The sequence below is a fragment of the Erpetoichthys calabaricus genome, chromosome 2 (genome assembly GCF_900747795.2).
Source record: "Erpetoichthys calabaricus chromosome 2, fErpCal1.3, whole genome shotgun sequence".
Classification (NCBI taxonomy): Eukaryota; Metazoa; Chordata; class Cladistia; order Polypteriformes; family Polypteridae; genus Erpetoichthys; species Erpetoichthys calabaricus.
Genome location: NC_041395.2, coordinates 99,946,733 through 99,974,649, shown reverse-complemented (window position 1 = coordinate 99,974,649; position 27,917 = coordinate 99,946,733). Strand labels below are relative to the sequence as shown.

Genomic DNA, 27,917 nt, shown 5'->3' with positions numbered 1-27,917 from the left:
AAATTGGCCCTAGTGTGTGCTTGGTGTGTGGGTGTGTTTGTGTGTGTCCTACGGTGGGTTGGCACCCTGCCCGGGATTGGTTCCTGCCTTGTGCCCTGTGTTGGCTGGGATTGGCTCCAGCAGACCCCCGTGATCCTGTGTTCGGATTCAGCGGGTTGGGAAATGGATGGATGGATGCCTCCTCCAATCTCGCATCAGTTTCTTAGACGCATTGAATTTTGTTGCAGCAGCGCAGTTACCAATTTGTTTCGCTACTTCAATGACTTTTATTTTAAAACCAGGTTCATATTTCCTTCTGATCAAATGCTCCATCGTTGATAAGGGATGCTCTTACGATAAAGGTACATGTGATACAAAAAACATAAATCATTGCAAACATCGCTTTGGAATAGTTTGGGTATTACTGTGTGGTCATGTAGGCACAATAGATAGAAAAAAAAAGGCAGTGTACTCCGTGGTTACTCTCTCAGGTGGCCGTTAGAATATGATAAACTCTTGGACCAATAGCGTGAGTTTTCCGCATTCGACATTATAAAATACCAGAAATTATATAGTAAAATCAAGTCCTGACTTATCTGCAGGAGAACTTATCTGCAAGTATATACAGTAATTCCTTCCATTAATTTTCCTGTGATGCACATTAAGTTTACTGGCCTATAGTTGCCTGGATCTGCCCGGTCACCCTTTTTATATAACGGGATAATATTTGCCATTATCCAGTCCTTCGGAATCTCCCCAGTGCGCAGTGATTTCCTGAAAATATGCATCAAGGGTTTATATATGTACTTGCTAGCCTCCTTAAGAATTCAAGGGTTTAAATATTATCTGCTCCTGGTGATTTGTTTGATTTCAGCCTATTTCATCTGAGCAGCACTTCTCCTTCTGCACTTTCTAAATCACTCAGTACCTCCTTATTAGTCCTTTTCACCGCTGGGAGGTTATCCACTTCCTCACATGTGAAGACTTCAGAAAAATGCAAATTTAGAGCATCCGCTCTTTCACTGTCTGTATCTTTTAATTTCCCTTTACTATTCCTGATGCGCTTCACCTCCTCCTTGATAGTTCTTTTACTACTAAAAATACTGAAAGTACAGTAAATACTCCCTTTGTGATTGGCTTTCAAAAATCAAAAGCAGAATAAGACAAAATGACACAAAGCTCAGAGCTGCTCAGCTCTTGGTATTTTCATACCACAATCGGTGAAGTGAGATTTTCATAAGAAATGCATTAAAGACACGTCTGGACTTTTTTTCTTTCTTCATTCACCTTAAATGTTTATGTAAACTCATAATAACTGTTTTCTAGTGCATTATATGCATTGGTTTGTTATTAAAGATTTTAAACACAATTCACTGCTGTCTTTATATATAATATGCTACCGTGGCTGTTCATTTGTCTGTCCAGGATTTTAAATCACCTGTAGCTCGCAAACCGTTTGACCGATTAGCCTGAAATTTGGTACACATATACTACGTGACGTCTACTATCTGCTTTTAGGGTGATAATTGACCTCCAAGGTTATTCCTCTTTTTATTTTATTATATCGTAGATTCAACTCTCAGCAGTGTCCAGCAGGGCGGCACAAGTGTACGGGCGCCGTTCTCATCCCTACCATCTTTGTCGTCACAGCCCCTTAAATCACTCGTGAAGCAGATTGAACACTTCAGTGCCAGCTTAAGTGAAAAACTAAGAAAAATGTACTAAGTAATTGCAACACAAACACTGACTTAATCAGTTTTAACGCAAAAAATTGCAGACGAAAGAAGAGAAGAAGCGGGCCGCTAGGGTGGAGAAAAGAAGAGCTGCTAAGGAAGCAGCAGGCGCATCAACTTATGAGCAAATGAATGCTAAACATACAGAGAAAGAGGATGAAGACTAGGAATGCTCAAGTCAAGTGTATTCACTTCATGTTATCGTGCAGTGCGCCGTTACTGGATCTTTGATAAAAGCCTACAAAAAAGGATGAAACTCTTTCTTCTTTAAATTTGTGTAATTATTATAAAATAATAATCACTTCACATTGCATATCATAGACTTTTCAAAGGTGAACATTCATTTATTAGTTAGTTCTTACCCATAAGGTACTGTGAATGCTCACAGATGGCAGGGTGGCACAGTCTTTACAGTCTGGCCACTGTCTATGAGGAAGCTGCAGGTTCTCGCTGTGTTCACTTCCCACAGTTAAGTGACCCCCATTGACCCTGACATTGTTAGTAAGAGTGGGCGTGTTTTGGACAGCAGTCCCACCAGTCATTAGCTCCTGCTTTGCTCACAGTGCTGTCAGTTTACGCTGTCTCACCACAAGTTTCAGCAGCTGGATGGCTATTAGAAGGCCCACATGTCCTAGCATAGTGAAGACAAGCATGAACAATATTGCAGCATCACCATAATTCTGCTCGTGTCTTGCCCTCTCAGTCTGGTGAGGTGTGCTGTGAACTGCGCTTAAGCCACACCACCCGCTTGAAAGCCGCTCTCAGGATTCCCCCCTTTCCTCCTGTCTTTACAGGTACAGTGTGTGCCGCATTCATAAACAGCCACCACTCAGCAGTCCTATGGATCATAAGCGAACATTGATTTTTTTTTTTCTTTATGAAGATGTTATTGTAAAAGAAGAAATCAATGGGCTTTGAGGTCCAATGAGCTACAGAGATTAGATTTTCAAACGCCATGCTGTATAATCAAGTTCCATCATCTTCGCTGCTTTTCAAGGTGTTGGCTCTCTCTTAAAGGTTATGCTTTTCTTCAAGAGACAGCCTGGCTCTTTTCATTTTTCTTCTCTTATTATATTCTCTGAATGGCCTGATACTATCAGGACGGAGCCTGGGGGAAATGTGTCATACTGTAACATTATCCAACATTTCCACTCTTTGCAGTGTATTTATGATCCTGGCTCTCTGTGTCACTTGCTCTCTTCACCCTTTTTAACGTCACTGTTGACACTTCATTTAAGGTCAGTTTGATATGAGAGGTGCCATATTGATGCTTTTACCACTGCATTTTTTTAAATAAATTATGATCTACAACACATAAGGTTCAGTGCTCTCTGTTTTTGTGATCATTTTTTTAAAACCAGCAAAAGGGATAACAACAGGAAATATTAAAAGATAAAAGGTATGCAAGTAAAAAAATGAATAAAGCACCCACCTTACTACAACCTGAGCAAAAAGGAAAAGAACCACAACTGAACCAGACTAGCAAAATGAAAAAGGGCATCGGTTAAAAAATGGGGACAGCAACACACCAGCATTAGGCTCTGTGCTGTCTCATCAATCCAGCTACAAATGTGCAGCACCCATCAGAGATGTTCTTCTAACATTTTTGGTGCTTTTCTTCAGCTGCCATGCAATTTAGCTGTTCCCTCTTTTTCTTTCCTTTCCTAAGGGCAAAAAACCAATGGAAAGCGTATTAGACTGTAGCACGTTAAATGCTTTGTTCTGTATTTGATCTTCTATGTGCTCTATGTGTGTGAATCACTACATGCTTCCATTCTTTCTCTTCATCCGACAGGACACAGAATGCATTACATTCGTGATATTACAGCTCTCTGAATAATTAAAATACTGAGATGTATACGTGATATCTTTTTCATGATGATAGGAATGAAAGCATGTTATTAAACATGGGAACACGGTGGCACAGTGATTGTTCATGTCTCACGCAAGATGCCTTCTGCGCCATGCGCAACCTTCGATGAAATAATTTATTGCAGCAGTACTGTCTCTTTCAAATGTGCTAACCTCAAATTCCTGTCCGGAGGCCGGCGTGTGGATAACAGCCAAGATTCTTTGAAATGGGCATGTTGCTTTGCTTTTGTGTCCACACTCAAAGGCAATGGTCCAGAAATATGTGTACAGTGTACAAGTACTGGACTGATTACATATAACATAACACAAGATTTGTCTTGAATTCAAAGTAACTTTCTCAAATTCACTCAGTCCAAATTAGGGTCTCAAGGAACCACACTCATAAAAATACTGCTTCTACAATGACACTTTACTGGGTTGTGTGGTTCCTTGTAGACCCATTGCTTGACAAAGAACGGTTTATGGTTTGGAAGTTTTTTTTGCATACGAGTTTGGTTCTTTGGGCTTTGAAAAGGTAATATGCAGTCATAGCAGAAAATTTTAATGTATAGTAGGCTACCTAGAAGAACACTAACAGATCAAGAAAACCTGACCTTAGCATCTCTGGGCAGCAGAGGTCCTTTTAAAATCATGGGATCTTTGGTATTTCACAAACCTGGGATCATCTATCCATGCCTATTTACTGATCTAAATAAAGGTTCTTTATGGAGCCTCAATGTGGATGGTTCTTTTGGGAACAAAAAATGATTCCCATATGGTATTGCTCTTGTGAAAGAAAAAATAACTGCTTGCAAGCTACTAAGGGTTAAACGCTGACAAAGCTGTTTTGCTGTAATGGCAGGTTATTCATACAGGTGTCTGTCATAAGACGGGGTGCAGTAAGCTGACCTAGAACAACTTCCTCTTTAGGAACGCGTCTTTTAGACACAGGGAAGATGACTTTTCCTTTTTTAGGGCAGCATCTGACACGTACACAAAGCAGAAACGGTTGGCCGATTTGCGCAATATTAAGATGAAATGCTTAGGTAAACGATATGCTTTTTGAGAAGGAAGGGGAAGGGGGAGAGAGGAATAAAATATAAGCTGACTGAAAAGGGGAATTTGTGCTCTTCTGCCTTGCAACGCATGAATCCATGTACTCACCGGTGCCTGAATAAAAGCTGATTGATTGAAGTATTCCTGTCTTTCTTGGAGGTTACTTTCACACTCTGACACCTTTATTTTTAAGAGTGCAGGGTCTGTTCCAGAAGCATTGAGAACCACTCCATCATAGGCCGTCACTCCCACAAAGGGCCAGTGTGGAGCTTAGAGGAAAATTGGATCACCCAGAATAAAACTTACACAAACATGTGGAGAATGGAACCATGAGGTGGGCAGAACTAACCATGTGGCTGCTCGTACATAATCATCTCATCTTTAATTTGAACACCAATAAAATTCATATTGTGCCGGATCGATTTTAATTAAGCACTGAAGCTATTAAATCAAGAAGAGGGTGTTATTAATATTAACATTATTCTTTAAACATCACATTAGTGAAATCCACACTGCCCCTATCTCAGTGATGTAGGTTAATTCTCAGACTAGATTTGTCTACTTAGCTCAAGCTGCCATCCTCCACCTGCTTTTGTCCTTTCAGCTCTTCACGGCTTTCACTTGTGTAACTTGAGAAGGTAACACTTTAGTTAAGGTACTGCAAAAATGCATCTATTACTCATTTACTCATACGTTACAAGACCTTAAAGGCTTGTTCTGGTCTTCATAACACTTCTAAAACATCAGTAGAGCTGTTATTCATCTCTGGGCAGTGTGGTATATTGACATGATGGTAAAATTAGTATTAATATGAAGGAATCTCAGGTCTTACACTAAATATGTAATATCAGTTAAGCCACCTCCGACCACTCCAAAGTGATGTTTTGTTAGTAAGTCACATTACAGAGATGAATAAACTCTCTACTGATGTTTTGTAAGTGTCATGAAAACAGAAAGAAGCCTTTGTTAAGGTCTTATTACATAACAGTAATAGAGTAATAGATGCATTTTTGCAGTACCTAAACTAACACAATAACATTATACCCTTGCCATTATTGCTCAATTCAATGTCTTCTTTCTCATGGCAGCTTAGGTTTTTGCCCAAAGATCTTACTTTTTTCTTCAAAACTCTACAAAGTTGACAGTTTCTAACTTCATCTTCTTGAAAACTCTACTCATGCATGCCTGTTTATGTTTTTCTAAGTGATAGATGCATTAATGTTATGATCTTTGAATATATATGTATGTTGGTAAGCAATGCAATTTTAAAACGTTTTTTTTCTAGGCTTTACAGTTAGCTATAAACAAAAATAAAGACTTTGTTAGCCCATGAATAAAGAGGCACATGCTGTAAAATCATGGCAGTTTATACTATAAGGTATTTCTTTTGAAAACACCCCAAATTCCTTCCATCTTTCAATGTCATAAAGTATAATTGTAAGCCTCTGAATTTCATAAAACACACTGATCCTGATTCAATAACATGTCTTCTTTGGGAGTCTTTGACCCTGCCTGGCTTCTAGCACTTGCTAAATGTGCATATTAATGTTGGTCCCTCCTGATTAATCCTGTCCTAAGATGATTATAGCAACTGCTGCTGCTGGTGTAGAGTGGCCATCACTTGCTGCACTGTCATCATACAAACTCGTTTGTGGGGAGATTTTCAGGTTCACAGTGGTGAAGAGTTGATTTGTATTTATCCACAATAAAGTCACGTTTCCATTTTCTATCTTGTATATAATCTGCATGTTCTCAATGCCGACAGGATCAGCAGAAGCATTTTTTGAAAACATTTGTTAAAATGAATGTCCAGAGCACTGAAGATACTCACAGGTTACTGTGTTTTTATGGAAGGCAGACACACACACTTAGCTTAATCAGCATAATATCACTAAGAAGTTCCCTAGTTGTGTCTTAATGGCTCGGAAATGTCACTCTTCACATTAAAGGGCAATGATTTTTTTCTGAGCTATTCAGGCTTTCCTTCTAATGAAAGAACTGCTTTTCGTGATGTTGAACGGAGTATGCCAACAACATTAATGCTAATCTGCTCTCTGCACATGCTAAGTATATTTAATTTAAAGCAGCCTTTGCCAATGTTTGTATTTACAAATACTCAGGTTCGACAGCAGCTATTGAAATGTATGTTCTAACAACTTTCTGTTAGTCAAATTTCACAATAAAAAGCTAAAAGCAGGTTTAGACAATGTCAACGCAATGTTAACTCATTCTAACTTGAAGCAAGTATAGTCCATTGACATAAGTCAGCATTATACAGAACTGTTTATAAGATGCTAGAACGCTACAATAATCCATCCAAAATGTTTAAAATACTTTCTTATTAATCTGTAGACCACGATATTTTGACATTATTTTTCAGAAATGACAGTATTTCAAGTCAAATTAAAAAATAACCAAGCAACAAAAGGCACAATTCCTTAGAACAAGCACGCATTGCGATACAATAAGTTGAAGCGCTACATAAAAATAATAAAAGTACATTTAATTTTTTCCATAATGCACAATAACAAAAAGTACACGAAAATCTAGAAAAAAAATCAGCTGTGATCGGCAGCAAATAAAAATACCAGAAGCCCTTAAGCAAAATAATTATAATACTGATTCACTTAAAAGATATTTTTTGTTGCCAATGCTAAGCAGTCTTTCGTGAAATGTAAATATGTAGCAAATTGCGTGGAAGGGGAGAAGCAGCTTGAAATTGTCGAACAAGAGTAAAAGGCTGGTTAAATAATTTGGTAAAAGCATTTTAACAAAATTCACTGCTTACACAGACGTCTTCCACAATGGTAGGCCAGTTATCCTATTTTTAAAACAAAATACCAATGGAAGAGACGGGTGTTTTGAGTGATCCACGAATAAGTTCAATTGTATGTTAGTATAGAGAGCTAAATGCAACAACTTTAAAGTTCTATCCAGTCTGTCCTATCTATTCCACACTCCTCCCTCCATATCCAGGAAATCAGATGAGAGATGCTCTAAATAATTTATACATGAGGCAGTGTGCATTGTCTAGTGGATGGTCCCTTCCTGGACATGGTCATTCTCTAGCTGTGGTTATTTTTTTCCTCTGTAATGTGCTGCCACCACCAGATAGTTGTCAGGTCCAAGATCCTTGATGCTAGGCGATTTCATTGAAACTGGTGAGATTTTCCCCTCCACCCGAGATATCTGAAGCATTCGGCAAGGATCATGCTTCAATAGGTAGCCCTCAAATGTCTCCCAGCCGCCTCCGACTCGCACCATCACATGTTTGTTGTGTAGCATCTGCAAGAAAATGAACATTAATATTACTGGAGTGATGCGGTAACTGGTGAGTGGCCAATATATACAGGTATACAGCAGATATAAAATTATAAGGAAAACAACACCTTGCACTTCCTGTCGCAATTAATAATAAATTACATTCAAAATTATGAGAAAAAAACATTTTAAAATAATCCAAGATCAGCAGTATTGTATATCAGATAATTCTGTACATATTAAAATCCTTCTTTTTATAAAATATGATTTCAGTGCAGCACGAGACTCTCAATTCATGATCTTTAAACAGTAATATTTCTAGAAATTCAAAAATGCCCTATATTGTGTTTTTGAGATGAAACTCTTATCTGTTAATTATCACCTACTACAAGTGCAACAATTTGTTTGACCTCATCTTGTAGCAATGCTCATAAAAAATCAGAAATTGGACAAGCAACAAAACTGACCCATAGTGGCATCTCACACTGACACTGAATGGATTCTACAGTAGGTATGTGACGTATAGTGATAAAATACCACAGGCCTTCATACATTTAAAGTGCCTTCTGTATGTAATCATAGTAATGATAATCTTTTTCCAATTCAACAAAGCACATACACAGAACAAAGGCAAACTTCCATGAAACCAGAAACAAAAATGAAAGAACTGTTCCACTGTTCCATAAACAGAACACAATCTGTTCCTCGTCCTGGAATGTGAATGTCAAGGGTCTAACTGCAGCCCCTGCCCACCAACATCACTCATGACGTGACCATTGTCGTCACTACGGCCATCTCTGGTTAAAACCATGTCATTAACAATGTAAATGAATGCTGTGAACTTCCTGTTTCAACTGCATTTCTTTAATTGGGAAGATGTTTGTTAAACTTGTATGGCTAATAATAAAAGACAAATTCTACATCAACGAAGCATTAGGATCCATACTTCTTTGGCTTCATAAAAATATATTTTATTTATGTAGCACCTTTCCCATTCTCAGAGCACTTCCCAAATATTCAAAGGGGTACAAAAGGAATAAAAGCACAGAAAAAAAATCAAGTGAATATCACTACATACAAACTAATATCAAATGCAAAATAAAAGATAAATACATAGCATTAGGTTACTAACTCTTAAATAATCTTTGTATGCAGTATCAGACTGAAGCCTACATGTGCTGATTGGATGGAAAATGGCAAACTTTTGTTTTATAATTTCAGTAAGAGAAGTTTATTTAATTAAACTGAGAAATTTCCCCTTTCTGTTGAACTTTCCTCTTTCTGCAGTTCACAACCTGCCACAACCTGGTGGGTGTGCTGAGAATGACTCTGCGTGGCTTTATTATGGTGCCTTTTAGTCATTGCAATGACCTTAGCCAGAGAAATGGACCCAACTCTAGTCAATACTTCTAGCACTGCCTCCTCCAAGGAAAGGGAATATCTGTTAGGTTTATGGATTCTACAAAGTGCTGATGTTACCTCTTGAGGATAAAAATAATTGAGATAAGGGTTTCTTCAAACGTTGCTGAGAACTAGGTGGGGTGACATATCATCTACCTTCCTGAATTGCTGAATGGTTTGCCAGAACCCCTTTGAAACTACCAGAAAATAATTTTCCCTGACTTCATCAAACTATTCTCATACAAGGGCTTTCACTTCACAACTGTCTTAGCCCATTCATTACCCCTTGGTCAAATTCAAATACCCTCCAGCTAACATTGCACAAATGTCTACCAAAGGGTCCTAGGACTTCTGCCATGAAAGACACTGACCATCTTTGCCACTGCTTTTTGAGGTTGCCTCTAGGGCACATTCATGCTCCATGTCCCCATTTTTTTAATATATAACAACATCTATTTCAGAGGTGAGAGTTCAGCTTATCTGTTAGACATACCAAGTATACCACCACGACCCATCTGAGTCTCTCTGGTCTGTTTACCAGATACTTCATCCATCTGAGTCACTTTACTGCCAATGATCCTATCTATGGCACTTTTTTAATGAATAATGCCAAAGCAGTAGTAATAAAGTGGTTATTCACCTGTGCCATGTGGCCTACTGAAATAATGTCCTTTTGGAATGGTCAGAAGTTGCTTAAGTGAGATAGATTTCTCTTGGTATTGTATACTTCAGTATAAAACCTGTAAATCCTTTATATTCATAAGTAGTTTTACCAGCATGTCAAATGCTGCATGGCATAGAGATGAATAATCTATTTAGTCCAAAAGGAGCTTTGTTACATAACAGTAACTGAGTAATACATCCACTTTTGCAATAACTAAACAGAAGTGTTACCTAATGAACTATTAATTGAAATGAATTCTGCATGGCAGCTTACAATTCGCATTTAATGTTGCGTGAACATTGTTTTCGTTTTCATCTATTAATACTAGTATTATTTAAAGGTATTTTACACTTTCCAGTGGTTTTAATAAATGACCAAATGAATAAATGACTGTTCTATATTAATCATGACATAGTTTTCCACATTCTACTTTAAGACAGCATTTGCTATTGTCAAACCACAGTGCGTTTCCATTCTACTATATCTAAAGCCTTTTAAAGAGACAGTTATTATACCACGATCTAAAATGTTTTACAATATGAACATCTGTAAGTTCTTCGACATATCACTGAATTTTGAGGTGCTGTTGTAATCTCAATGCCACAGTGATCTGGTTTTAGCCAGTGCATTAACTGACAGAAGCAGATCAATTGTAATTAAGTTGCGGTATGAAACAGTCTAATTTAGATGGCACAGAATTACATTTTGAATATCCAATATGTGGATGTGACAGTCTGTTAGGCTTTTTATAATATGGCAAAATCCTAGTTAAGCAGGTGCAGAAAATTTGAAAATCTGTGTGAATTTTAAAATCTTTCACTGACACTACTTTACCACAGTTTATAGCTAAGTCAGATAAGAGATAGCTAAATTCAAACATGAATAAAGAATTAATAAAGCCTCTAAATGAGTAACAAGATATTTCATAATTCATGTAGTAAAGTTGTAGTGAATGAAACAGGCAGGCGTTCTACTATAGACATATGTTTCGTTGGGAGTGCCTTTAAGTTTCCTCTAATGCTGAAAAGCAGAAGAGAGTAGAGACAATGTCAGGGACAGGCATAAGATTCAGAAAATCTGATAGAAGTTAAAAGTACAGATCATTAAAAGCCAAATACATGCAAACAGAAAATGAATCTGAAAGAGCTATCTAGAATTGCTTTTTTCCCCTAACTAAACTACGAAACAAATTTATTTTGTCACTTGAACAAATTCAATACACAGATAAAGTTCTTATGGTGTCGTGACTTTAAATATGAATTGAGTGATGCAATCACATGTTCCTGCAAAGTCTGGTCACAAAACAAGCTATGGCTATCATACAAAACTAGCACAAAATACCTTTGTGCAAAAAAACAAAAAAAAACAAACAAACATGCAAGCTAACAAAAAGGTTACACCACAGTAGCATCATTGTCATATCAATAAAATGGTAACACTTTAGGTCCTGCAAACCATGCATCTGAAACTCACATTATGTAACAAGACCTTAACATGGGCTTCCTAACACTTCTGAAACATCAGTAGATCAGGTAGTCATCTCTGTGCAATGTGGTATATTGACAGGATGGTAAAATTACTTGTTAATATGAAAGATTCACAGATCTTATACTAAATATGTAATATCAAGAGAAATGTATCTCAGTTAAGCCACCTCCGACCACTCCAAAGTGAAGTTTTGTTAGTAGGTCACACTACAGAGATGAATAAATACTTCACTGATGCTTTGTAAGTGTTATGAAGACCCTAAAAAGTGTTTGTTAAGGTCTTGTTACATAATAGTAAATGAGTAATAGGTGCATTTCTGCAGTACCTAAACTAAAGTGTTACAAATAAAATATACAGAGGAGTTCATGGCCATTATATAGATGTACTAAAATGGCATAAAAGAGAAACAGGGATCACAAAACTCAGATTCCAACAAAATTCAGCTCAATAAAATATATCCTTGTCTCCCTAATTGGACCTATTGCTGGTATAAAATGACAGCTTATTTTGAGGAAAATCTTACCCTAAGTGTTCAACCTAATTTTATAACAACATATGTTATTACATATTTTATAACAACATATGTGTGGAAAGTACAAAATGAACTACAGGAAAGCATACACCTAGGGGTGAAAGTGCACTGCTGGCCTTCTTTTAAAATGTCAGAATCTCAAAAAATATTTTTTTTTAACGACTATGACATGGATAAGTTGTCTTTCAACATGTGTGCAATATCAACATGCAGGTCAATACTACTCATTATTGGCATGAAAATGTATCTACTCAGTATGTTATAGGATGTTGTTTTGATGTCTGTGCCTTGTAGTTCCTATTTTTAACCACAAGAACAATATATATTTTTTTTATAAAAATGCTTTACAGAACACAGTTTCCGATGGCAAATTAAAGAATGCTATACTGAAATTGTGAAAGAGTAACTTCAGTTTAAAAATGCACCAAACATATCATTTAAGGACAGTAAAGAACTTTATCTGAAATATAATGCAGCTTGAAATAGATGATCACAGATGAGACCTGGATGCTACTTTGCTCTTTCAATCAGGAAATTTTGCTGTCATATTTTAAGATAAAACATAAGATCCTTTCCATTTAGGGTGGAGACTTGGCCTCAGCAGTTTATAAAGGCTAGGCTTTTACATGTACAATGCGTGAATTAGCAGTTAGGGGAATGCAGTTTACTACACAATACATTTCCTCTGTACAGTATTATTAAAGGACCAAACACAATTAAGTTTAGACATTTCAGCTCAGCTTTTCTGCATATTGATATGAACCTCCTCTGTGAGATGTGTAGCATGAAGTGGTCTTAATAATAACAACAATAATAATTTACTATATAATAAAACACTAAGGTCTGTGTGTGTGTCCAGTCCCTGTCAGCAACCTGATTGGTCAGTTTAGGCTTTGGTGTAATTGGTCAGTTTGGCTTTGGTGATGCAATTGAAAGAGGAAGAGCAAGTGTGAGACACACAAGGATGAGTAATGTTGTTGAAGCCAGGCTGAGAATCGCCTTCAGAGATAAGAAGTATTAAAGAGGACAGGAGGTGAGCAAGACACCATTAAATGATAGAGTCTAGAAAGCGGGTTTATGGGAAAGTGGAAGCAACGGTCAAGAGAAGTTCAGAGTATTCAGAGGAAAGGCACTGAAGGTACAAACAGGGCAAGAAATAGCAAATACTTTCACATGTATGCCATGACAAGTAATATAATAATTAAGGACTGCTACTTGTTATCCTGTATTATGTACAGTATTTTAATTTACTATCTTTTGGTATTTCATTTATTTTTTCATTTATATACAGAATTTCTAATTTATTACTTTTCATTTTAGTTGATTGTTTTTCTTTAAAAACTTGTAAAGCACTTTGAGCTACACATTTTGTATGAAAATATGCTGCAGAAATAAGTGTTATTGTTAATGTAGGGCATCACCAGGATTGGTAAGCAGAATTGAACCAAAACCTGAAATTATTTGACCTGGTAGAACACTGTACTTCTTGATTATAAATTCAATTCACAAAGCTATTTATTACCTGTGCGAGGGTAGCAGTCATCTATCTATCCATTCATCCACCCAATTGTTTTCCAACTCACTCATTGAGTTCAAGGTCACATGAAGCTTGTGCCTATTCCAGGAACATCAGGCAACAAGTGAGAACCAACACACTATGAGGTGCCAGTCCATAGCAGTACACAGATATACACATACCCACAGTTACTCTTACTTCTCCAATTTACAGTTGTCACATAACTTAAAGGAATACTTCACCTAAAAATTATTTTTTTTATATGTTATGTACTCCAAATAGTTTGTAGTGGTGGCCAAGAAAAAAAAAATAATCTCATGTTTTCATGCAGAATGGAGAGGGAAAGGTCTATGATATACAATAAAAGCAACAGCAAACTATGTGAAAAATGCCCATGGAAGAAAGAAGAAAAATCTTACATTACTCATGTTACATAACCCACATGTCAGTTATCCTCTCATATATTCAAAAAACATGTAAAATGCATGCTGCCTTTGCTAATTATGCTAAATATATACATTATAAACAAGAAACTAAAGCCTCATTGGAATTACGTTTTGCACTGAAGACCCACCTCTCCCCTTCATTCACTGGTCAAGAGTCCCGTCTTCAGCTCAGAAAGTAACTCCCAGGCTTTAGTTTCCTGTTTATGACTCGTGTACCGATCAATCTGGAAGTAACTTTTTAACATTATTTTAGCAAAAAAAGCATGTATTTTGTATGTTTTGAGCATACAACTGGATAACTGATATGAGGATAATGCAACACAAGTAATGTGAGTTTTTATAATTTTTTGTTTCCATGAACGTTTTTACTGTTGTTTGTCATCGTACAGAATTACTCATTATTGTCTATTGTAAATATTTTTTCCCCTCCATTCTGCATGAAAGCATAAGATTAAAACTTTTTCTCAGCCACCACTACAATGTACATTGGGTAAGCAGCATATAAAAAAATATATTACTTTTGGATGGAGTATCCCTTTAAAATGAATGTCTTTAGATGTAAGAGGAAAACTTAAACTTGAAAAGTACTGAGATAAAAATCCATTCAGACATTGGGAGAATGTGCAAACTTCAGCCAGCATTTGAACCTAGGAATCTAAAGTTTGAGGGAGTAGTGTTAACTGCTGTGTTACTGTGCTGCCCTGGGGTGAAGAACTGGACATATGGCAAAGACAATGCTGTTAATACATACTGAAATTTAAGACATGAGTGCGTTGAGACATGAATTGCTGATCTTCAATATGAAAAGATATCTAAATTATAAGTGTCTATGGCAGTCATAAAACAATAGCATAAAAATCACAGTATAGAAATATTAAGAAAATGTGATTGAACAATGCAATACATATTAAGTAACTGACAGACAGATATTATGGATCCGTGTTTCAAATTAATGTTAAAAAAAATGACACTCCTTGTTGAAAAAGTGCTCTTTAATAATTAAACTTTGATAGAGCAATACAAAATTCAAAATCTGAAACTCCTATTTTATTAAGCTACAAGATCACTACAGTAGGTTTATATGCCATAAAGCAACCGTTTATTTTTCTGCCCCACTGCTTCTCTTCTTTGTACACAGCCTTCATAAACGCAAAGGAAGAGTTAAAAACGCAGAGGCTACAGCAGGCTGATTAAATATTAACACCCTCCCTTAGTTTCTCATCTACATTTTACTTACCTTTGAGTAATGGGCTCCTAGGAAGAGAGGACGTGTTTAAAAAAATCTCGTTATGCAAAATGAATTAATGCTCCGCAAGGCAGGAAAGCAGCTGGACAATGGATGAGTCCTCACAGGATTGGCGTCAAACAGAGTAATGACCTGACCCCAAACCCCCCCACCCCCCCCATCCCCATTGGCATCAAGAGAAAAAGATCCACTCAATATAATACTGCCAATATAAACAAAACCATTAGTCTAATTCTTTGATAATATTCTTAAATAATAATGTAATCATGAGAAATGCATTTATCACTTTTCCATTTAAAAAGAAATCTAAAACAAAAATAAGCAATCTGATCATTAGTATTATATTTAAAAAAGTATCATGAATGTAGCCTCAGAATTTTAAACATATAGTTTAGTTTTTAATAATATAGTACTATGAAGGGAAAAATGTGCAATTTTTGAACAGTTTAGATATTGCATTTACATTTCTCGTAGGCTTCTTTTATAACATAAAAAATAAATAAATGACAACATTTTTCCCCATTTAATAATGACATCAGTACCAGAAGCATCTTGGAAATATGCTACTTAACAGCTTTTCCAAACAGCCCAGAAGATGCTGGGATCTAACAAAAGTGATGTTTTATTTATTGTGCGAATACACTTTATAATAAGACTAATAAAATTTACCACTGTAAATTACTTTTAACAATCCACACTGATTTGCGGGTGGTATGATAAACATAATTTTTGTTCACATTGCTCCAAGGATTTCTTTTAAAAGAATGACTGGGATTATGAGTATGTTTAATTTTTATATACCACGGTTTAGGTATTTATGTGTACAGTGCAGTTTGGCGTTTACCACTTGTGCAATTCTTACTCTAAATTAAAAATAGTAAGACATTTGGGAGAACTTTCCCAGGCAAGATGAGTCTCTGTAGGGTTGACAGGCTCATTGTTCGGGAGCATTTCACACTTGGAGCAGAGGAATAATGAGACAAATTTCCACAGAGATGCAGGTGTAAAAGATATGTAGATGTTTTTAGAGTAAACGGCACTGTTGTTTTCAGAAAATAACAATGAACTGAGTTCAGTAGCTACTGACTTAGCTATTCTTAAAAACCTTCTTTGAAAGTCATTGCTTTTTTTATTATTACCCCATCTGATATATTTATCTATATGTTCTTGGAATTATATTTTCCTACTGGAAAGAAAAAACATTTAACCGTTAACCTCTAAACAATATAAACCTCACTTGTAAACCAAAATCTTTGTTACAAGTAAGAGAAAAAAATAAAATCAGCAATATTACTAAATGCTAATATCAACGCTTCTAGCTGTTTTGCAACAGAGTTACACAGTGACAGTTTAAAATATGTCTTAAAATTAAACTTAACACCTCAAAAGTGTATAATATGATCAAATGAGAGATAAATCTATTGATAATATAAACATTTTTTTTGTTTTTAATTTGCAGGTACAGATTAGACTCACAGTATACCCTCTAGGCAATTAAACGTGTTAGGCTGGAGGTCTCTTACCCTGCTCAGTGCTCCAGTAGAGACACTGCCTTTATGAAACTCATAACTCCCAATTAAAATACCAAATCATTTCTTGCAGTAAGTGTGCTCCATAGATCTATTAAATGTGCTTGGCTGATGTTATTAGCAATATTGACTTTCTCCTCATCAGCTACAAAGAAATAAAAAACATTCTTTACTGAATACATCTCCTATTCAGTTGCATGCGATACACACCTAAGCCTTGTTGCTATAACAACAGCTGCAGAAAAAGACTTCAATGTCTCATTTCTAAGTTGGCAGACACTGACAAATTCCCATGAGGACTTGCAAACCTGGCCATTCCTGTCAGCTCTGCAGCCTGCCCTTTTTTTCTTGTCATTGCTAACTCATTTATTAAGGGGCTATTAAGCTTCTGGTGAAACAAGCAGATTTACAATCCATTCTGTAAAAATAATTCCCTTAATGTGACACAAAGCTGTTCTGTAACTCCTAAGAGCTACAAAAATAAAATGGAAAGGTTTGCATTTTTTCCTTATCTGCTGCTAATTCAAATGAAATAAACAAGTACCTTATCAAACATGCTTTTATACTTTACACTGCAATGCAGGGAACTTTATTACTCTTTTTCTATTATTAAAATATTTTTCAAAAGAGAAAAGTATCAGTTTAGAAGCCCAAGATAAAATAATATGCCATGCAGTAAAAATTCAGAAATTAACTTTTTATTGTGTAATACATATAATTGGCAACTGCATTGCACGGAGTCTCCATGCAAGTCAAGAAAACTGATTGCCTACATATTAATGGCCAGTAACCCACTGTGAGCATTATTATCTAAAGTCGCTGAGTTTGGAAACAGCTTATATAAGGATAGCTTAGCAAGCATGAATCATTTACAACAGTTTGCACTTTTCGAAACAAACCCAGACACATCTTAAAAATCTATGTCAAATGTATTTTAGTATGTCTCATTAATGATAGCAATTTCTAGAGTCTTGGGTCTGAATTACTTTTCTCGGGTTGCTCCACTACTCCCCTCCCACCTCTAACATCCCAAAGGCATGTGCATTATGTTAACTGGCGACTGGATTAAGTGAGCTCGATAAGTGACTGGATGGATAGATGGATACTATATATTATGGAGTATATATTGATACATCATGGTCAGAAACAATTCTCTCATATGTTATATTATAAAAATATTCATCTGAATTCAGGTAACATTATGCTCAAATATGGAAAGTGCTTCTGTGAGACTGCATCAAGGCTACAATGTGCAATTCTTTAGTCCAAAAAAAAGATATAGTGGCACTAGAAGCTGTGAAAGGAAAATACCAATCAAGTGCATCTGTGGACTTTAGGGCAGGTAGTACTAAGACAGGCTAAGGGTGTTTAATGCATCTCTTTAGTTTTGAGTATAAAAGGAACCTACTCCAGATTTTCTGACATTTACTGATAAAGTGGTTTCAGAAAAACTATTTCAGCTAAACAGTGAATTATGTTATGTAACCCAGCTACAGGGGATGCACAAACCAGTGTGTTTATTCGTGCCGGTCCCAAGCCCGGATAAATGGGGAGAGTTACGTCAGGAAGGGCATCCGGTGTAAAATTTTGCCAAATCAATATGCAGACGACGATACAAATTTCCATACTGGATCGGTCGAGCCCCGGGTTAACAACGACCGCCACCAGTACTGTTAGCCAACAGGGTGCTGACAGAAATTGGGCTACTGTTGGCCGAAGAAGAAGAAGGAGAAGAAGAGGGGGGTGATGTGTCCGGAGGCAGGAGGAGAGGAGGAAAGTATAGAGAGTGGAACTGAGGGTAGGAACTTTGAATGTTGGCAGTATGACTGGTAAGGGGAGACAGTTACCAGATATGATGGAGAGAAGGAAGGTTGATATATTGTGCGTGCAAGAGACTAAATGGAAGGGGAGTAAGGCCAGGTGGAGTGGAGGTGGATTCAAATTGTTCTATTATGGTGTGAATGGGAGGAAAAATGGGGTAGGAGTTATTCTGAAAGAACAATATGTCAAGAGTGTTTTGGAGGTGAAAAGAGTGTCAGGCAGAGTAATGATTATGAAGCTGGAAATTGGAGGTGTGATGATGAATGTTGTTAGTGCATATGCACCACAAGTTGGGTTTGCAATGGGTGAGAATGAAGATTTTTGGAGTGAGTTGGATGAAGTGATGAACAGTGTACCCAAGGGACATAAAGTGGTGACTGGAACGGATTTCAATGGGCATGTTGGTGAAGGGAACAGTGGAGACGAGGAGGTGATGGGTAGGTATGGTGTCAAGGAGAGGAATGAAGAAGGTCAGAGGATAGTGGATTTTGCCAAAAGGATGGACATGGCTGTGGTGAATATGTATTTTAAGAAGAGGGAGGAACATAGGGTTACATACAAGAGTGGAGGAAGATGCACACAGGTAGATTACATCCTATGCAGAAGAGTCGACCTGGAGGAGATTGACGACTGCAAATTGGTGGCAGGGGAAAATGTAGTTAAGCAGCATAGGATGGTGTTCTGCAGGATGACGTTGTAGATAACAAAGAGGAAGAGAGTGAGGGCAGAGCCAAGGAACAAATGGTGGAATTTGAAAAAGGAAGACTGCAAGGTTGAGTTTAGGGAGGAGGTAAGACAGGCACTGGGTGGCAGTGAAGAGTTACCAGATAGCTGGGAAACTACAGTAGATGTAGTAAGGGTGACAGCAAGAAGGGTGCTTGGCGTGACATCTGGAAAGAGGAAGGAGGAAAAGGAAACCTGGTGGTGGAATGAGGAAATACAGGAGAGTATACAGAGGAAGAGGATGGCAAAGAGGAAGTGGGATAGTCAGAGAGATGTAGAAAGTAGACAAGAGTACAAGGTGATAAGGCGCAAGGTGAAGAGAGAGGTGGCTAAGGAAAAGGCTTATGATGAGAGTATGAGAAGTTGGACACTAAGGAGGGAGAAAAGGACCTGTACCAATTAACAGAGCAAGATGCAGACGACAGAAAGATATGGAAGAAGATGATCTGCTGTGGCAACCCCTAATGGAAGCAGCTGAAAGAAGAAGAAGAAGAAGAAGTGAATTATGTTATGTACTTGAGGAAAAGGGTGGAAGTTACAAACAAGAAAGTCTTTGTTCCCATAAAGAGTTGTGCATATCTAGAACAAATTACTGAGTCATGTACTACAGCTGTCATCATCATCCCTACCACCTGTGGTATTGGCATTTTCTGTGCTCATCCAGGTTAGCTGGTTGTTCCACACTCTCTAAAGTCCTTGGCATCCTTAGTCAAAAACCCATTCTTTTTCTATCTTCTGATAAACCTATAATCACATCTTTTCTGCCTACCTTTGGGCCTCAATGGCTCCACCTTCATCTTGGTGCACCTCTTCACCCAATAATCATCTGTGTTATACTCTACATGCCCAAACCACCTTAATCTGTTGCTCCATAGCACATCTACTGTCTCCACACCAAGTCCTTTTTCTTTGCTCAACATCTTCCTCTCACTCTGCAACACTCCACAAATCTACCTGATCATTCTCCTCTATTTCCTTTGTAGTGTTGCTTCATGTTCCACCTTTATCAGTCACAGCTCACTCCCACACAGCATACTATTCCTCACATATCTTTTATAAACTTTACTCTTCAATGCCAGAAAGGGTCCGTTAGAAGTCAGGATACTGTCAGCTTCCAGTACTTCTCATCCTGGTTTATCACTACTGTTCCCATGCCTCCTTCTGTATTCATCGTGATATCAGAACTTCCCTACTATCTTCATAAATACTCCATTACTGATGATCTGTTTGTACACATAAAACATGAGCATTTTGCATCCATCAACACACTTTCTACAAAAAATGTCACCATTCACTGCCTGCAGACTCCATGTCCTACAGATTACTTAAAAAAAAAAAAAAAAATGAAGTTGAAACATTTCATACCATTTTCCTATTAGAGAGAAGTGGCATGGTTTGGGGGTGGTGGAGTGGGGGTGAGTGTATTCTGTAGTGGACTGGCAATCAAAACAGAAATACAGAGACCCTTGAATGGGGTTTGCCAGCTAATGCTTTGTGAATGGGCTCAATTGGACTCAGTCCAAAAAAAGCCATGTATAGCTACTATGTAGTACCATACTACTCTTGAGAGTGGAATGTAACTCCTTCTTCGATAAGGAAACAGGAAACACATATGAGACTGAAAGCTAACAATCAGATGGACTTAGACTCCTAAAATTCAAGGATGATAGCTCTCTTACTCTGATGTTACCCTAAAGAAGATGGCCTGAGTGCGTGTGGGAATACTCACAACCATCCAGCTAGATGCAAGATAGGAGAAGTTTTTTCCAGTGGTTGATTGTATGATCTCAATAGGACTTGCAAAGAAGAACATTCTAGTACTGTTTACTGTATATGCACACAAACTATTCAAAGCATCCTACTTTTTTAAAGACATTGGATTTGGTACCTGAAAGGGTAAAATCTACTGACTCTGTAGTCTTACTGGGAGATTTCAATGCTCATGCTGACAATGACAAAAATACCTAGAGGGGCATGATTGAGGGAAACAGACTGCCTAATCTAAATCGGAGTGACGAATTGTTGCAGGACTTTTGCGCAAGTCATGAATTGACTGTAATGAAAACCATGTTAGAAAAGATGGATTTTAATAAGTGTACCTGGTGCAACAGTACTGTCAACAAAAGGTCCGTGATTAACTATGTAGCTGTATCATCTTATTCGAGCTTGCATGTTCTAAACATTCAGGCAAATAGATGTGCTAAGCTGTCAAATGATCAACATTTGGTCTGAGGTGGCTTACATCAGTTGAGAATCTGCTAGAGAGACCTGAAAGACCCAAATGAGAACTGAGAATATCCTGGTATTAAATACCAGATGGCTCTGTTTGGCAGAACTTCAACTCTCACTTCCGGAAGAGTTTTCCTTTATCCTGTGATAGGTCAGAAACACAGAGTCTAAAATGGACTCTGTTCGAGACATCAGTAGTCGAGGCAATTGCAGAAGGTTCCACTCAAATTATTCTGGCAGCTGTGATCAGAAGGCTGTTGTTACCTGTCATTGTGTCACCCCTGGGACCCAATGGTGGATACTAGCAATACATTTTGATGAACATGCAGGAGGTTATTCTAAATTTGACTAAAAGGTACTGGCAGCCCAAAAAGGCAGTTACTATAACAATGGATGACATGACAGCTTTTGTATGTTTGACTTTCAGGTCACCTTAAAGAAGTTCTAGCAAACTGATAGACAAGTCCAGGACAGGAGGCTGGACAGTACACAGGCTGACCTTAATAAAAATGAAAAAATGTTGACCTTAGCTGTGGATATTGATAGGTTGAAGCAACATTTTGAGGAACTCCTAAACCCTTTGACTATGTGGTGTACAGTAGCTCTACAGTAGCCTACATCCACCTTGTAAAAAACATTGACAGAACCATTCTTTAGGGTTGGGTTTATCCCAACAACAAATATTGGTCATTGGATTGAATAGTTTAGGTGTGCTTTGGCTAACATGCCTTCTCACTGTTGCATGGAGAGTGCACACAGTGCCTCGAGATTAACAGAAAGGAATGGGTGTTCCATATTTTTGAAAAGGGTGACAAGAGTGTGTATTCCCATTATCAAAGGATTACACACCTTAGCCTATGCCAGAGTACTAAAACAGAGACTTTGTCCAACAGAGGAATGTGAATTCAGCTCTTATCATGGGCCAACTCCTTTCACAGATATTTCAGAAGCCATGAGAATTTTCCAGTCCTGTATACAAATACTTTGGGCAGATGGAAAAAGCTTATGACTTTCTGTATTTTCTGGCAGATGCTTTACAAATGTGGAATTCTGCTTGGCATCTTGTCTTTGTACTTGAGTTTGTTTTTTTTTTTTTTTTTTTTTTAATAAACATTTACAGTCGATATTAGTTTGTTCGATGTGGATGTTGGACTTCACAAAGGCTGCATATGTCTCCTCATTTGGTCACGAGTTTCATGGGAAACACATCAAGGCACAGGTGAGGCTTAAAAATATATAGTCTGGGAATCTAAGAGTCACATCTTTGTTGTTTGCAGATGATATTGATTGCTTGGCTTCATAAACATGAGACTACTGGCATATGTGGGAAAGGACATGCTGAATAGGATGCAGCTGAAGAATTACCACTTACAAATCTGAGATTGTGAAGCTCTAATTGAAAAGAATGGCTTGTTCTCCTCAGCTAAATGTTGAACAGTTGCCCCTAGGAGAAGAATTTAAGCACTTTGATGATTTATTCAAGAGGCTGGTTTGAGGTAATAGTGAGATAACTTCCACACTGGTGCAAACTCAGCAGTTTTGTGGACATTATACTGGACCATGACAGTGAAGTGGAAGCCATCTATTCAGGTAGAACTTTGGATTTACTTGTCAGATAAATCATCCTTTATCCACAGTAATGGTCATAAGCTCTGGAATGTGACAGAAAGAATAACATTGTGAGTACCAGCAACTGAAAGTTTCTGTGTAGGGTAGCTGGATTGAATCTCCAAGACAGGTTGAGAAGCACAGCAACACAACAGAATCTTGGGCTTGCTGGCTGAGACGATCAACTTTAGGCTGTACCAGCAAGTAGTTAGGATTGTCTAGGTGCCTCTCTTAAGAGGTCTACAGATGGAGACTGGGTGAAGACCCAGGCCACACTAGAGGGATCAAGTGTTTTGACTAACCTTAGAGTAACCCTGGAGAGTTTCAGTTTGAAAGAAGTTGTTTAAGTCAGGGTGGTACAGTCAGGCTACCTCAGTGTATTCACAGTAGCCGGATAAGCAGAGTGAAAATGAATGCATGATAAAACCCTGTATATCCTGGAACATCATGACAATTATTACTCAAAAAGTTCTCAATCAACCCTTTTCCAAGACTCTGAGGATCATCTTCCAACCAGTACTACAAAATATATTTTGCCCATTGATTCACAATTTGTATACGTCTGTGTCTTCAATCATGCTTATTCACTCACAGTTCATTAAAGCAATGCCAGTACCTCTCTGTAAAATCAAACATTTTGGAAAATATAATTCTCTTACTCTCATACTCCGAGAGAAAGAGATTAAAAATCGGCAACGTAAGAGAGAAATGTACAGCAATAGCAATGTTCCCAGAGAGACAGATGTGACAGGACAAGGTAATCCTGAAAAAAGTACAATGTGTGCATTGGCCCACTCTCTACTTATTCAATAATAATTACTGCTCATGGAGAATGTGTCTGTGAAGTGTAAGTGAATGCAAAGCAGACCTCTACTTTGTTCACTGTAATCATTATGAGAAAATTTTTCTTAGTGAAGAAAAAAAAACTCAATGGGTTTTTCAGTCCAGTGCCATTTGGAATTCCAAGATGTCAAAAAGCAATTTAATTTCATATTACTAATAAAAAATTATCCAATATAGTTGACAAGACATATGCTATGTCAGCTTTATTTGTACACATTTATCTTATGGCATAAACCTGCACCCTATGAATTGGGCATGTAGGTGCAGCATTAACAACCAAATATATATTCATACAGTAATGCACCCTGCTTCTCATTACTGTCAGGATGGGCAATTACCGCTTGCACTTTTTTATGTTTCAATTCAAACGGGTCTTGATGCAGCAGTGAGCCAGTAAGCCACTATACTGGTATATTCTTTAAAAAAAACCACACATGTGTATTCACACAGAAAACCAGGTGAAAGCATGACAGTGAGCAAGCACCTAAATCTACAACAGCAAAATTTTTCTTCATCAAGTACAAGGCAAATCAGTTTGTGAAAAAGTCCTGATTGTCTGCAAACATTTAAAAGAGTATTAAAAGTTAGATAAAGATAAAAAAAACTGCCCTAGTCACTTAAGTCCCTTCTTGAGCTATTACCAGCTCTCCACTGGTTATGTACACTTTTTAACTGAAAATGCAAAATGTTTTGTCATTGTAAACTACATTTAATTAACACTACTGGAGGCAAACATTTTTTCATAGTGCATGAGGAGATATTATTGTATATAGTAAGTTACAAGCACTATGTACATCAATGTACAGCATTGATAGATTTTTGATTCCAGCCACACACTCAACATCAACTCTTTTTTGATTGTTTTTAAACTAAATATTGTTAAACCTGCTTAATGACATTTGGGGTCACAGGGAGATGAAGAATATTGCAGCAGCACTGGGTACATGCAGGAAAAAGTACTTGACAAGGGCACACTTACATAACCGGTCTCACTCACACTGATTTGAGCTAATTTGGACTCACCAATGCACCTAACACTTGTATCAGTGTAATTCCTAACAGTTCTTGAAGAATTAAAGCAGATGAGATTTTGCAGATTCCATACCACAGTCACCCAGAATGCTGGATCTGTGAAGTAGCAGTCCTAACCACTGTGTCATTGTGCCACTCTATTCTTTATCATGGTATAATAACTGAAATAAAAATAAGATCAGTATAGAGGTATCCAGGGATCTCTTTTCGTGTTGTGCTGCCTTTGTTGGCACACTCTTGTCCTCCCTCTGCCCTTTTCCAAACAATATGATTTGTATAAAATAAGTACCGGTAAATAAAATATTAAGTCACTGCAGAAATTCAGCAGTGGAACAAATCAGGTTAAGAAATCTATTCAGAACAGAAAGGCAATCGACTGCAAACAAAGCAGAAAAATTGAGACATTGTTCCGTCATAGTGGAGTAATATAATAAAACATTTATTAGCTGCTGAAAAAGATCAGGCAGTGAGATCATGAACAGGTCAACATTAGAAAACAGAACGAGATTTCTTTAGCTCCTTTCTGATAAAGTAATTGCATTATAGCTGGCACCAGCTTTCAATCATGTTTGCTACATCATAAAACCCAGAGCTCTTTAAATTTAACCTGAAGCTATTTCCAGTAACAAGTAAAGGTGGCACCCCTCCTCAGGCATCCTATTATTTTTTACTTACTTATTTTTCTTGATAAACCTATAAGGGCACACAGATTACCTATCACAAGGTTATTTGTGTAAACATCCAAAACTGAAGGTCCTTCAGATGTTCACAGTACACCTTCAAGAGTGGACAAGGAGACTAGAGCTGAATGAACAAAAGTACTACATAAACAAATTAACTTCTATCATTATATTACTTTCTACAAACTTTAATACAATATAACTATGCAACACTTTTGGTAAAGACATCTGATTGAAAAACTCATGTTGTTTCTTTAATCCTTCAAGAGGCCCCATGTGTTCAGAGCTGGTAATAAATATAACAAACTATTCAGTTGAAACAGGAAATCATAAGAGAGTTTTTAATATTTTTAAACATTCTTTACTAACTCCAGTAACTTATCATCTTAAAATGTTAGTGTTTTTCTGGTCAAAACATAGTCTCTTTAATATTTCATATTTAATGTTTTAGATTTATTAGCTTATACCCTTTGCAGTACTGTACATACTGAATCACATTAGTGTTCCCTAGCAATAACCTGAACAACCTTAGAATACAGAACCTAGATGCTACATAAGTGCTTAATTATAATTTTAATCAAGAAAACAAGAATTTGTTTTGAGGACAAATGACACTGCAATATTTGAACTGCAGTGTCTGTAATACATTACATTGCTGTGCATGCAGACAAACACTAAGCCCAGAGCTATTAAAACATGAATTGCCAGTTTTACTTGCCCAATCAATTATTTTTCACCAATTAGTTCACCTAACTTTATATTTCAAACCAAGCTGGCATTTACAAGGCCTGATGGAAATCTAATTACTTGACAAGTCCTGCATTTCTCACAGCATACCGATTTTTTTCCCCATGAATTATTTATAAAGGGCTCATCAAGAAAAAGACAGAAGGCAACTGGCCAGCATTAAAGTGTAAAATTTCACACTGCTAAGAGCCTGAAAGGCCAGAAGGAGGCACAATTTCACAATATATTGCTGGTTGATTGCTGGATTGAGACAGCAAGTAATGTTCATACTTCTGGAAGATGGAGAGGTATACAGATTTCCAAGAAAAATTCTTCTCAGACTAGAGAAGAAACAAGGATTGCCCTAAAGGTGCAAGATATACACTTTTTCCCCTATTTACACCTTATACTTTTTGTTTCTCATTTTCAACATTTTTCAACATAGAACCTCAATCCCTCTCATTTAACAACCCTTTCTCAATCTGTTAAATGCCAACCCGCTGAATCCAAACACAGGGTCACAGGGAATCTGTTAAATGTTTCCTGGGAAATGCTGTGCATTTAAGCTAACAATTTTCAGCTCTATATAAGCATCAGTGCTGGAAACTTAAACTCAGCTACTTTGCCAGTGATGGCTGTGCTTGGATAACAGGTTTCCTTTTCTAGCAAAACAGAATTCCATTAAGTACGATTTCCAGGTTGCTGTATATCAAGTTGGCCTTTTCCACTATTACCCTAAACATTACAGATCACACTCCACTATGAAGTTAATGGACTTCATTACATGTTTATTAGTCCTTGGTTCGATTCTGTCTTCAGAGGTCTTCCTACGTGAAACTTCAACTGACTAGAACTAAATCAAGTGCTAGATGTCTTGACTCAGACCAAATGCATTGACAACGTTACCCTTCTGCTGCCTTGAATACTTACATAACTGTTATATTTGTGTGGGCCCACAGTGTGGAACGCACTTACAAAGCTTGTGCAACAGTTGTGTCACCCTAAAACACTAAATATGAAGCTCAAAGCATTTCTTGTTTTGGCTTTACAAATGCACTTCACACATTTGGTGTATTATTTTGATTTTTAATCTTTTCAAATATCTCTTTAAAAGATACATTTCACCATGAAAGACAGGCCTACATTCCAGAACAAAAATGAAGTGTTTTGTAAGGTGTTACAATACCATACAGTATTAAACATGAAACATTACTCATTTTACAGCTGTATTCAAAGAAATATCCAGACAAGATAAACAAAACTGTGTAACAAAAAGTCTGTTGTAATATTGTAGGCTATACTGCTTGCTCATCCCTCATCTATTTTAATTTGAAAATTTTTAATCCTTTAAATGTAATACAATAGAAAAAGAATGTCCTATGCTATTTAAAATGGGAGAAGCTAAATTATACATTTGAGAAACTGTCCAATATTTCTTTAGAGTTTGGCATGAATGCATTTCTGCTGTTATTAATAAATCATATTGGGCCTCTGTCCACTTTCAGATGCCTCAATACCTTTGAGTGACTACTATATATTTGGTTATCAAATTT

At 37.1% G+C, this 27,917-nt stretch overlaps 1 protein-coding gene across 3 annotated transcripts in view; it reads right to left on the bottom strand.

Moving 5' to 3' along the window:
* Positions 1–6,817: 6,817 nt before the first annotated feature.
* The window catches only part of LOC114646179 (growth arrest-specific protein 2), a 181,875-nt gene continuing 160,775 nt past the window's right edge, over positions 6,818–27,917 (bottom strand). For all 3 annotated transcript variants that reach the window (XM_028794212.2, XM_051923140.1, XM_051923139.1), the window contains one exon: positions 6,818–7,904. In XM_028794212.2, coding sequence (XP_028650045.1) covers positions 7,695–7,904 — 210 coding nt within the window. In that variant the 3' untranslated portion in view covers positions 6,818–7,694. The remainder of the gene's footprint in view (positions 7,905–27,917) is intronic.